We start from the raw sequence: 12,863 nt of genomic DNA on the forward strand, positions 1-12,863 counted from the left end.
GGGGAGGAGATAATTAAAATCTCATGATCTGATGCTTCGTTTCAGTTTTTTTTAAAAAAAATGCAAGAGCTCTCCTGGACTAATATATATGTTACTAAGAATAATACATTATGTTTTTTTCCCTTCAACTTGCTCAAGGCACAGTATTTTCTAAAGTGACAGGTAACTTGGAAAGTGGCTTGGCCCAAAAAGAGCCAGTATAAAAACCACCATTTTGGTCAGAAAATGTGCAACAGAGCCATTGAGGCTGGTTTGAGGTCGTAGAGAATTGTTAGACCAGGACTTGGATTGGAACACGAACCTTGGACGGAATCCAGGATGTGAGTTCAATTCCACACAGTCATGAAAGCCATCGTTATTATCATCACCACCATCATCATCTGTATCCCACTTCTATCTCTTGTTTGAGATGTAAAACTTGTTTATACTTTCTTTTGTAATAATAGTGTACAGATCCCTCTCCTCCCCAATGTTTCCATTACATCTTTGATTTTTTTTTAAACTGGGAAACTATAAGATGAAGCTGCAAAAGTAAAATTTCATAACATCCTTGATAGGGGACTTTGTACAGTCCCTGAATCATCTTGGTTGCACTTTTGTGTACTGTGAACAGTTGCACAATATATCCAATTGTCCAAAATATCAGAAAGACAGAAGAATAGTGGGCAACACTCCCACATTCATCAGACCATAAAATTGAGATGGGGAATTTGTGGCTCTCTAGATGTTACATTCCAAATCTCATCAGGAAGGCAAACATACAAGAATAACAGTTGCAGATCAACATCACATTTGCATCCTATGCCTCCATCAAGACAAACTATATGGCCTGGCTGGGTATACTTAGCCTCCTTCTACGCTGCCCTATATCCTAAGATCTGATCCCAGATTATCTTATCTCAGATTATATGGCAGTGTAGACCAAGTTTGGTCCAGATCTATCATTGTTTGAGTCCACAGTGCTCTCTGGATGTAGGTGAACTATAACTCTAAAACTCAAGGTCAGTGCCCATGAAACTCTTCTAGTATTTTCTGTTGGTCATGGGAGTTCTGTGTGCTAAAATTGTTTCAATTACGTCATTGGTGGAGTTCAGAGTGCTCTTTGATTGTAGGTGGACTATAAATCCCAGCAACTACAACTCCCAAATGACAAAAATCAGCTATAACTCCCAAATGCCAAATTTGGTCCAGTGGATGAAAATACATCCTGCATATCAGATATCTACATTACGACTTGTAACAGTAGCGAAATTACAGTTATGACGTAGCAACAAAAATAATGTTCTAATTGGGGGTCACCACAACATGAGGAACTGTATTAAGGGGTCTAGGCATTAGGAAGGTTGAGAACCACTGGTGTAGACTCATATAATCCAGTTCAAAGCTGATAATCTGGGATCAGATTCTGGAATATAGGGAAATTAGATCCAGCCTTAGACATTTTTTTTTAAATTGGGGGGGATGTGTGGAAATAATTAAATCATATACCCTTCCCAACAGCAACTGAAGACCCTTATGAGAGGAGCTTAATGGTGCTATTGCAACCGTTTTACTATAAGCCTATCTACATTGATTTTATTCAGAAGCTATTTGTAACTGCTCCAAAAGCAATTGTCATTGCTATTCTTCTTTGCTCTGACGGAAAAAGTCAGTTACTTATAGCTTTCATGCTGAAAAGTTTAGATACCAACAAATCTTTACCAATGTTGAATTTGGCATTCGGGGAGTAGGGTAACACGGAATTTGACCTCAATCTAGCAGCTTGAATAATGACTATAGGAAAATCAAGAAGTATGGAAAATCAAGACTCGGCTCTATGTATGTCTTTAATCTGTTTTATTGTATTTATATGTTGTAATTGTTTATATGTTTTAACGATATGTTCAAACTACAGGAAAGGAGATTCCACCTGAACATGAGGAAGAACTTCCTAACGGTGAGAGATATTCAACAGTGGAATTCTCTGCCCCGGAGTGTGGTGGAAGCTCCTTCTTTGGAGGCTTTTAAACAGAAGCTGGATGGCCATCAGTTGGGGGTGCTTTGAATGTGATTTTCCTGCTACTTGGCAGGGGGTTGGACTGGATGGCCCATGAGGTTTCTTCCAAATCTATGATTCTATGAATTGTTTTATAACTTCATGTGATATGTTTATTCTATGATTCTATGAATTGTTTTATAACTTCATGTGATATGTTTATTGTTGTGTGTATGATGCGACATTGAATTTTTGCCATAATTTATAAGCTGCTCTGACTCGCCTTTGGGGTGGGAAGGGAGGAGTATAAATATAGTAAATAAATAGATAAATTTGTATCTTGCCTTTCCTTTGTTAAATCCAAGGACATGAACTGAAATTCTTCAAGTCGAATGCTCTCACCCCTACATCACAATGGCTTCTGTGCAATCCTAGTTACATCATGGGCTGTGCCAAATATTGACTACAATCAGATATAGGTCTCATGTTTAAGAAACCTTAGCGTGGCCTGCTAAACTACGTACACTCATGTTTGTATTTGTCAGCTACAAAAATCCTGAGCACTTGAAATTATGCTGTGCCGGTTAGCCTCTGATAACTAGACTCTTAGGAGTTACATGATTTATGCATAAGCAAAGAATGCCAGAAGTACACGCTGAATGTATTCCTTTCACATAACACTCACCTAGAATGATCTCTTCAAACAAGTCAGTATTTGTTTCCATTTTAATTCAATTCCCATCCTTTGCTTATACTGTCCAAGATGCTAATTCACTTCAATAATTAGTGCCTTTTGATACAGGCCAGGCTTCACAGGACTCGGCAAAGGACTACTAAGTAAAACTAGGTTCTCTCAGACCAGGTCATATTTGAACCAGAAATCCGAAGCCATAAATGATACCGAAAAGGACAACAGCAGACCTTCAAAAGCTTTAGGAAATGGGAGATTACTAGTATATTCATCCATTTCAAATAGTTCTAAGAACTGTCAGCAAGTGATGGATGCTGTGTTTGTTCAAGAATTATTTCATTTATTAGACACATCAAAACATATTCAAACCAAGACCATAGAAATAGAGCACTCTAAAGTGCCCTCAAAACTACAATTCAACTTTGTGTAGTTAACCCCCATTTTGTTGGGGGCATAGAAAAATATCTGGCTGTTACATTATGTTTAAATCCAACAAAAACTTTTAATTTGTGTTACTTTCTACTGTGTTAGGTTTTTGATATTGCTGTTTATGTATTATGTTTTTTAAGTTTGCCTTGGTTTTTGTATTGAGCTTTATTTTCTATTAGGTTTTTTGAGATTGTTGTTTATAGATTATGTTTTATTTTTGTGTTTTTGTACTATGTTTATATTTATTGTAAACTGCCCCGAGTCCTGTTTGAAGAGGGGGCGGGATATAAATAACATTGTTTATTATTATTATTATTATTATTATTGACACAAAAGCACAATATGTCACAGCAAACGAGATCTATATGCTGGATTTTGTATCACAAAATCACAAGTCGAACACTTCCCAAGCATCTAGGACTGTGTGATGTATTTTTGAATGATGCGCGCAGATCCAAGCAAGGTGGCCTTTTGTAGTTGACAGCTCGTGATTTTGTCAATGTTTGTTGTTGTTGTTGTTGTTGTTATTATTATTATTATTATTATTATTATTATTATTATTTTACTGACACAAAAACACAGTATGTCACAGCAAATGAGATCTATATGCTGGATTTCATATCACAATATCACAAGTCAAATACTTGTATCACAATATCAAATACTTTTATCACATATCACAGTATCACAAATCAAATACAAGCATCTAGGACTGTGTGAAGTATTTTCGAATGATGCATGCACATCTAAGTAAGGTGGCCTTTTGTAGTTGACAGATTGTAATTTTGCCAATGTTTATTGTTTCCAAATGCCGGCTGAGATCTTTTGGCACGGCACCCAGTGTGCCAATGACCACTGGGACCACCTGTACTGGTTTATGCAAGAGCCTTTGCAGTTCGATTTTAAGGTCCTGATAATGGCTGAGTTTTTCCAGTTGTTTTTCCTCAATGAAGCTGTCATCTGGTATGGCGACATCAATAGTCCAAACTTTTTTATTTTCCACAATCGTGATGTCTGGTGTATTGTGTTCCAAAACTTTATCAGTCTGGATTCGAAAGTCCCACAGTAATTATTATTATTATTATTATTATTATTATTATTATTATTATAAACACAACAAGATGAGTCCACAGCAAACAAGATCACTCTGCTGGCTGTTGTATTGCATCACACGTCGGACACTTCCCATTATTATTATTATTATTATTAATATTATTATTCCTTGGGCACATGGAAAACATGTCCGAGCAGATGTTTATATAAACTAAATTGTTTCAGAAAACTTATGGATTTCCATTTGTGCTTTGTTTTTGCCCAGCAATTCACAGCCCTGGTGCCAAAGACACATACAAGAATGAGGCCTCCAACTCCTGCTGAACTTGGAAGCAGTCCATATATGTTAGACTGCATAGAGGTCACAAGACTGACTCATTAGCCTTTGGCACAATTCCCTAGTCCCCACGCAGTACCGTAACTAAGCCTGCAAAAGAAATGGGACACGTACTCCTTTCCTGGTTTACCCTCACTTCCCTCTATTATCTTCTTCTCTTGAAGGGCAGATTATAAATCTTTTGGCAGTCGCAGAACTCAGAAACAGTTAGTTGGAGGAAATCATTCTCAGAATACTTAGCCACCACAGCTATGTGTAATCCAAAAAAGTAAGTTTGAAAGAGCTACCATCTCAGTAAGGATGTGCTTTCTTGTAGTGTGTAAAAAGGCATGCATACAGAAACCCAATAAGTTTGCATACTGAAATCCTACGTTAATAACAGCAAAAGTATTTTTTTAAATTTGGAGTCCTGCTAGAAATCCTGGTGTAGCATTGAACTCACTCCCCAGACATTGTTCTTCTCTTCTCTTATTTATTTAGATTAGATTCTACTATTTGCTTTTCACTTTGTTATATATGGAAGGCAGCAACACACTCGTTCACAACAGCATATTATTCCTGCACCATAAAGAACATGGCATGTGCCAATTACTAAATATTTTTGTAAGTTCCAAAGATTCTTACCATACAGTTCATAGCGAAATGATTGTGCTGTGTCTGAAGCTCCATGGCGTGAGGGTGACTGGCTCCAATCTCTGTGTAGCTGTTCAAAAACAGGCCTTTGTTGTGTGTGATCCAGTCGAACATCTAAGAGGGGAAAAAGGAATGAATGTTCACCATAGGGTAGAATGGAAGGCTCAAAACATTCACAGGTTTCCAAGATAAGGACTTCCAAAAGATTATAATGATTTTGCCAATGCGTTGCAATGACACACACCCAACTCAACCAGTCCTGTGGGCCAGAATTTGAAAGTAACATGTTACAAGCAGTGGTTAAAGTAATGTGTCACTCTTGTGACAACAAAGGCATTATGAAGTCGTATTTCAAAAGTGGCATGACAATTTGAGTCAAATAATAATAAGTACATGTACTTACACTGCCTTGTACACATAACTGCAGGCGTTAAGTTCTGAGATATGAACGTTGCGGATCATATCTGAAGACTATCATGCCCCATATTATTAAATGACAATAATGTGAAGACTCACACCTCTCTCATTCATGCTGCTTCCTTTTTCTAAAATGGGGCACAATAATCCACAATCTCTGAAAATTGTGGATCTAGATTCGGAAAGTACACTTTCCTAATTATTTTCAAAGATCATTTTAAAGGAATCGGGATGATTTTTTTTCCATTTTTAACAAAAGTAATGGTGAAATAACAGTGTAAATCAAGATGCTATTTTTTAAAAAAGAGTATGCAAAAAGACTAATGCTAACAAATCAATGGGAAGTCTTTGGAGTTACAAAACAAATTAGTTTTACTGTGGTGTAAGCTAGATTGTAAACAACTATGCTATAGGTTGTTGTAGATTTTTTCAGGCTATATGACCATGTTCTAGAGGCATTCTCTCCTGACGTTTCACCTGCATCTATGGCCAGCATCTATGGCCAGCATCCTCATAGATCAGTGGTTCTCAACCTGGGGTCCCCAGATGATTTTGGCTTACAACTCCCAGAAATCCTAACAGCTGGTAAACTAGCTGGGATTTCTGGGAGTTGTAGGCCAAAAACATCTGGGGAACCTAGGTTGAGAACCACTGCCATAGATGCAGGCGACACGTCAGGAGAGAATGCCTCTAGAACATGGCCATATAGCCCCAAAAACCTACAACAACCCAGTGATTCCGGCCATGAAAGCCTTCGACAATACAACTATTATACACAGCTTTCTGTCCAGTCACCCCTGGCAAGACTAGGGAGCTTCTATAAAGAAAAGAGTTGGTGCTTTCATATGATCAATACCTTTCAAAAGGTAACACAGAAAACAAGTGCCTAGGTGGACAAACAGAAATTCTTAAGGAATAGTGTGCCCGAGCTGGAGTAAATACAGAAAAAAACAAAAGCAATATGGAATGCTTATCTATATGCATAATTAAAGTGAAAATATGTATGTGTGGCTAGGTGTCCACTTACACAGACAAGCTCCTGCTTCCACAAACAGCTATAGCTCCCACTTCTCAGTAGACACCAATGGCCCTCCCTTCAATGACATTGCAGGTTACAGTGAGCACCAGGAACATATATAACAGCCCTGCCAATGCCCTCAACAAACACAATACTGCCCAACACCCAAGTGAAGGCTTTCATATGGGGACAATTTCATCCTAGATTTTCTTGTTTCTCCTCCACCACAGACATCCCAGTGTTTCTTACTCTCTCAATTGGTGTGGAATTTTAATGACCCCACCCACTGCCTCTCCCTTAAGCTTTTCCTATATTTTTCTATGGCGCACAGCAAACAGAGGAATTGATCAGCAACTAAACATACTAGAGAGGTTTGGGGAGAATTCACCAAGATTTATAGGAATTGTGGGTACTGGGATACATTGTTTTCTCTAATCTAAGAGTACTCTGAACTCCACCAACAATGGACGTGGAACTAACTTGGCACACAGAACCTCCATGACCAACAAAAAATACTGAAGGTCTTTGGATGGATTTATAAGACTTGTAGTTCACATAGATTTTTTTTTATTTTTTATTTTTTTGCTGTAATGTTGTCTGGGCTTGGCCTCATATAAGACACCCCGAGTCCCCATTGGGGAGATAGTGGAAGGATATAAATAAAGATGATGATGATGATGATGATGATTTGAAACACAACAAGATGAGTTCACAGCAGACACTCTGCTGGCTGTTGAATTGGATCACACGTCGGACACTTCCCAAGTGTCTAGGACTGTGTGATGTATCGGCGAATAATGCGTGCAGATCCCAGTAAGGTGGCCTTCTGCATCATCATCATCATCATCATCATCATCATCATCATCATCATCATTATATCCAGAGAGTGCTCTGAATCCAAACACTGATGGGTTTGAACCAAACTTGGCACACATACCTGGAGAGGTTTGGGGGGCTTGGGGGTGGGGAGAGACTGACCTTCCTTTCTGGGAATTTTAGTTCACCCACAATCAGAGAAACTATGACCTCCACTGATGATGGACCTGGACAAAACTTGGCACACGAAAGCCCCTATGACAAACTCAACCAACTAGATGGGTTTGAGGGGGTCTGACTCACCATAGTAGGAGTTGTAGTACATTGAACCCCACCGATGATGCATCTACAGTAAATTAAATTTGCCCAATATAACAAACTTTAAGTACTGATGGAGTTTTTTTTGGAGCTAACCTGTCATGATGTGAGTTGTAGTTCACCCATATGCATTTTGTACAATTAAAAAACTGACTTTTTCAAATGACCCAGGCAACGTCAGGCACCCAAGCTAGTAAACAGCTCAAATAAGGCATATACAACAATAAGGATATTCGAAATCTGGCTTCCCAGAGTCTTGATCTAACACTTGTCCTACTATACTATGCAGGCTCACATTTTGCGTACATGAATATATATAGGTAGTTTTAAAACTAAAACCCTGTTTAAAAACTAAAGGGTAGGTTTCAGACTAAAATACAGCCCCCAGCCCTGAGATTATTGCCCATCTTGCTTTAACACATCTCACAATTCTAGATATTCCTTTCCTAGCACAAATTTGATGTTGACACTCGCTCCACAATCCAGTTCTACAATGCTATCTGCGCGCCTAGTGCTCTTAAACATCAATCTTTGCTTTAAAATGTTAACCATTCATTCAATGCTGCACTGGAGGAAATAAAGGAAGACAGTAAAGGTGAAACAGTTGTATGGTTAATTTGGATGGGGAGAGAGGGAGGGAGATACTGCCATCTAAACAAGGTTCGTGTTAAAAAAAATCAGTTATTTATTAGGCAGTGAATTTTGTTTGTTCTTTTGTCAGTAGTATAATTTAGATGGCACAGCTGCAATTTTATAGCGTTCTATAAAACATCCAATTATGTTGTCTCAGCTGGTTCTTCTCTTTAGTATCGGCTTCATCTTCACCACGAACACTTTTTTAAAAAGCTTTTATGCTCAGTCCTAATCAACACATACAAAACTCTCTAACTCGGAACACACATTTGGGCTTGAATTAAACCACCCAGGCAGAGGTGAAATGAATGAGCTGCGGCTCAATCGATAACTAATTAGCCCTCCTTACTCACATCATTCAAGGCCAGTCTAGATACCGTCTCGCTTCCTCACTGCATGTTTCCTCTAGTGACCTCAAAAGGGCCTTCTTGTTTTGTGAATGCTCTGCTCTCACTGCCATGATGGGATGCCAGAAAAGTATGTGACTGCACCATGTGGTCCGTGTTATGGGATGTGCCCCTGTCCTTTATGGGGTTTGCCACAATCCAGGACCCCCACATGATCTCGCACACCAACTGCCAAAGGTTGGCAACCCATTGAAGCAACATATTTCAGTGGAAACTGAGGGGGCTCAGAAAATGCATGTTTCAAAAGGCGGGGGGGGGGGGGTCATGAAGGTGTGTCAGAGGGGTCACCAAAGACCAACAGAAAACACAGTATTTTTTGCTGGTCCTGAGGGTTCTGTGTGGGAAGTTTGGCCTAATTCTATCATCGGTGCGCTCTGGATGTAGGTTAACTATAACTCCAAAACGCAAGGTCAATGCCCACCAAACCCTTCCAGTATTTTATGTTGATCATCGGAGTTCTGTGTCCCAAGATTGGTTCAATTCCATTGTTGGAGGAGTTCAGAATGCTATTTGATTGTGGGTGAACTATAAATCCCAGCAACGACACCTTCCAAATGTCAAGGTCTATTTTCCCTAAAGTCCACACTTGGACATATTGAGGATCTGTGCCAAGTTTGGTCCAGATCCATCATTGTTTGAGTCCACAGTGCTCTCTGGATGTAGGTGAACTACAACTCCAAAACTCAAGGTCAATGCCCACCAAACCCTTCCAGTATTTTCTGTTGATCATGGAAGTTCTGTGTCCCAAGATTGGTTAAATTCCATCGTTGGAGGAGTTCAGAAAGCTATTTGATTGTAGGTGTACTATAAATCTCAGCAACTACAACTCCCAAATTACAAAATCAACCCCCCACCAACCCCACCAGTATTCAAGTTTGGGCATTTGGGTATTTGTGACAAATTTGGTCCAGTGAATGAAATACATTCTGCATATCAGATATTTACATTATGATTCATAACAGTAGTAAAATTACACTTATGAAGTAGCAATGAAAATAATTTTATGGTTGGGGGTCACCACAACATGAGGAATGATATTAAGGGGTTGTGCCATTAGGAAGGTTGAGAAACACTACTTTATATGGCTTTGTGCAGTTAATCACTAATTTTCGGAAGCACATTTCAGGATGGCCAGAGGCTGCCACATTTGCCTTGAGAACCACAGCTAGCCCAGTACTCATTGAGAACAAAGAACACCCTTCATGTTGTGCATTATATGCCAATCAATTCAGTAACTCCACAGTGGTTACAATGTCGGCACCAACTGCCCAAGGGAAGTTGCTATGTGAGACAACACAACCTACCAAAATGATACAGTGCTTTTTGATGTGCTTTTACTTTTATGCATTTCATGTATCAGATAGGCAGGGTTTTTTTTCTTTTTGCCAATTTCAAATTAATCGAAGTTTTATAATTCAGCATTACCCTGACCCTGCATTCACCTCAAGTTTCTATGAATGAAGATTACATGCTAATATCTCCTAAACATGTACAGATCCAATCCAAGCTTATAAGCATAAAAAGGATTGATTCATGCTGCCAATGCATATGACTGATCTGTGCAAACATGCAATGCAAATCAGGTTTTTTTGTGTGTGTCAGGAGTGAGTTCAGAAATTGCAAGTGCTTCTGGTGTGAGAGAATTGGCTGTCTGCAAGGACGTTGCCCAGGAGATGTTTATCATCCAGTGGAAGGCTTCTCTCATGTCCCTGCATGAGAAGCTGGAGCTGACAGATAGGAGCTCACCCTGCTCCCCGAATTCGAACCGCCGACCTTTCGGTCAGCAGTCTGCCAGCACAAGTGTTTAACCCATTGCGCCACTGCGGGCTCCATGCAAATCAGGTGTGGAGAGGATACCCATGTGCATTTTAATGTGAATGCTATTCTTATGAATGCCAACAATAAAATGATCCAACCTTCAGTATGAAGGGGGATTTGCATCTATGTCTGCTTTCTGAATTCAGAGCATACTATTGGGATGGGCATGTTAGCTATTACATGCACCATACTGCTCGGATGTGGCTTGGAACCTGTATGTTAATTTCAACATTTTACTTGGAGCACAGAAAATGCTACAGACAACATAGTCAGAAGCTGGTATACATTATTCCACAAAACAGCTAAGTCTTAGTTCTTTAAAAAGTCCCTTCCATATTTAAAGTAGGCCTTACTGCAAAATCTGTTTTCTAATGAGCTTTCCTATTAAAAGAGAATTTAAAAATAGCATTCAAGTTCATACTCCTTTTGCTTAGAATATGAAGCTCAGCTACCTATGATAGGCTGAAATATGAGACAGGCATTGTGGCCCCAAAACATGTCTTCAGATCATATTTTGAGCCAACAACGTGATGCGGTGGCAAAAAAAGCCAATGGGATTTTGGCCTGCATCAATAGGAGTATAGTGTCTAGATCCAAGGATGTCGTGCTTCCCCTCTATTCTGTCTTGGTTAGACCACACCTGGAATACTGTGCCCAATTCAGGGCAATACAATTGAAGAGAGATATTGACAAGCTGGAATGTGTCCAGAGAAGGGCAACTAAAATGATCAAGGGTCTGGAGAACAAGCCCTATGAAGAGCGTGTTGTGGATGAGTCTCTGAGTAGTAGTAACAACAGGGAGTTGGAGACTAGGCAGGCAAAAAGGTCTATTCAGGAGCAAGAGTCTATTGAAGAGCAGCAGCAGAAGAGAATTCAGCAGATACTTACTGAGCCCACTGATGAAGAGTCTTTTGAAGGGTTTGAGGGTATGATGGGTTTGGCAATGAAGCAGATTCTATGAGAAGTGCTGGGAGTGACACTGATTGGGTTGGGGATGAGATGGATTGGACAAAAGTAGCAGAAGTGAAGGAAGTGTGTGAGGAGCCTACAAGTAGTGATACATTCAGAGGGTTTGCTGGGGATGAAACTTGGAGGGAGGATGATTTGTCTACTGTATTGCCGAAGGCTTTCATGGCCAGAATCACTGGGTTGTTGTAGGTTTTTTCGGGCTATATGGCCAAGGTCTAGAACCATTCTCTCCTGACGTTTTACCTGCATCTATGGCAAGCATCCTCAGAGGTAGTGAGGTCTGTTGGAACCCTTCTTCCTAGTTCCAACAGACCTCACAACCTCTGAGGATGCTTGCCATAGATGCAGGTGAAACATCAGGAGAGAATGCCTCTATAACATGGCCATATAGCCCGAAAACACCTACAATAACCCAGATTTGTCTACTGTTGGGGAGATGTAAGTAGAAACAGGAGAAGGACTTCTTGGCAGGCAAGGCAAAGAGCAGCTCGGGCAGCACAACTGGCAGCTGAGCGTGGGGTGTTGTCTGATTCTAGTATGGAGGAGAATGCAGGAGCAGCTGAGGATGGGATGTTGTCCCATTGCAGTTCTAAGGAAAGTTTGTAGTATAAGGAGGGTTGGTTACAATGGTGGCTTTGCAACTGGCAAAGTGTATGTCGGGTTGCCTGTTACGCTGGGTTGTGATTCCTGAACTTCGTGGATCCTTTTGGGACTTTGCTACTGTTTGGCTTGCACCTTGGATCATTTCTGGACATCGTTTTTGCCCTGACTTTGGATTGGACGTTTGATGGTGGTGCTGCTGTATCCTGTTTACTGTGGATGACCCCTGGACCGGCTTGACTTCGACTTTGCTAGACCCTGGATCGTGCTCGCTGAAGCAATAGTGAGTGCCCTTTCCTTTGCCATATATTTTTGTTGGTGGGTTGGTTTTTTTTTTAGGATTTTGGGACTTTCTGTTTTGCCTCATTTTGGATCGCGGTTGGTCTGTGTTTTGTTTTGGAATACTATTTTGCTGCTGTTAAGCATTTTTTATTCTTTTGAGCTGTACCTTTAATAAACATTTGTTATTTGCATTTGGACTTGATTTTGTGGCATCTGTACCTTAACAGAGTGGCTTAAAGAGCTGGGCATGTTTAGCTTGAAGAGAAGGCTGAGAGGAGACATGATAGCCGTGTATAAATGTGAGAGGAAGCCATAGGGAGGAGGGGGCAAGATTGCTTTCTGCTGCCCTGGAAACTAGGATGCAGAACAATGGCATCAAACTACAAGAAAGGAGATTCCATCTGAACATTAGGAAGAACTTCCTGACTGTGAGGGCTGTTCAGTAGTGGAACGCTCTGCCCCGGAGT

The 12,863-nt window shown here is 40.1% G+C and overlaps 1 protein-coding gene across 5 annotated transcripts in view; it reads right to left on the bottom strand.

Annotated features, from left to right (window-relative positions):
- Positions 1 to 12,863, bottom strand: part of TRIO (trio Rho guanine nucleotide exchange factor) — a 373,539-nt gene that overhangs the window by 224,520 nt on the left and 136,156 nt on the right. For all 5 annotated transcript variants that reach the window (XM_060774659.2, XM_067467537.1, XM_067467536.1 and 2 more), the window contains exon 6: positions 5,110 to 5,232. In XM_060774659.2, the coding sequence (XP_060630642.2) occupies positions 5,110 to 5,232 (123 nt within the window). The remainder of the gene's footprint in view (positions 1 to 5,109; positions 5,233 to 12,863) is intronic.

The sequence above is a fragment of the Anolis sagrei genome, chromosome 4 (assembly GCF_037176765.1).
Source record: "Anolis sagrei isolate rAnoSag1 chromosome 4, rAnoSag1.mat, whole genome shotgun sequence".
Lineage (NCBI taxonomy): Eukaryota > Metazoa > Chordata > Lepidosauria > Squamata > Dactyloidae > Anolis > Anolis sagrei.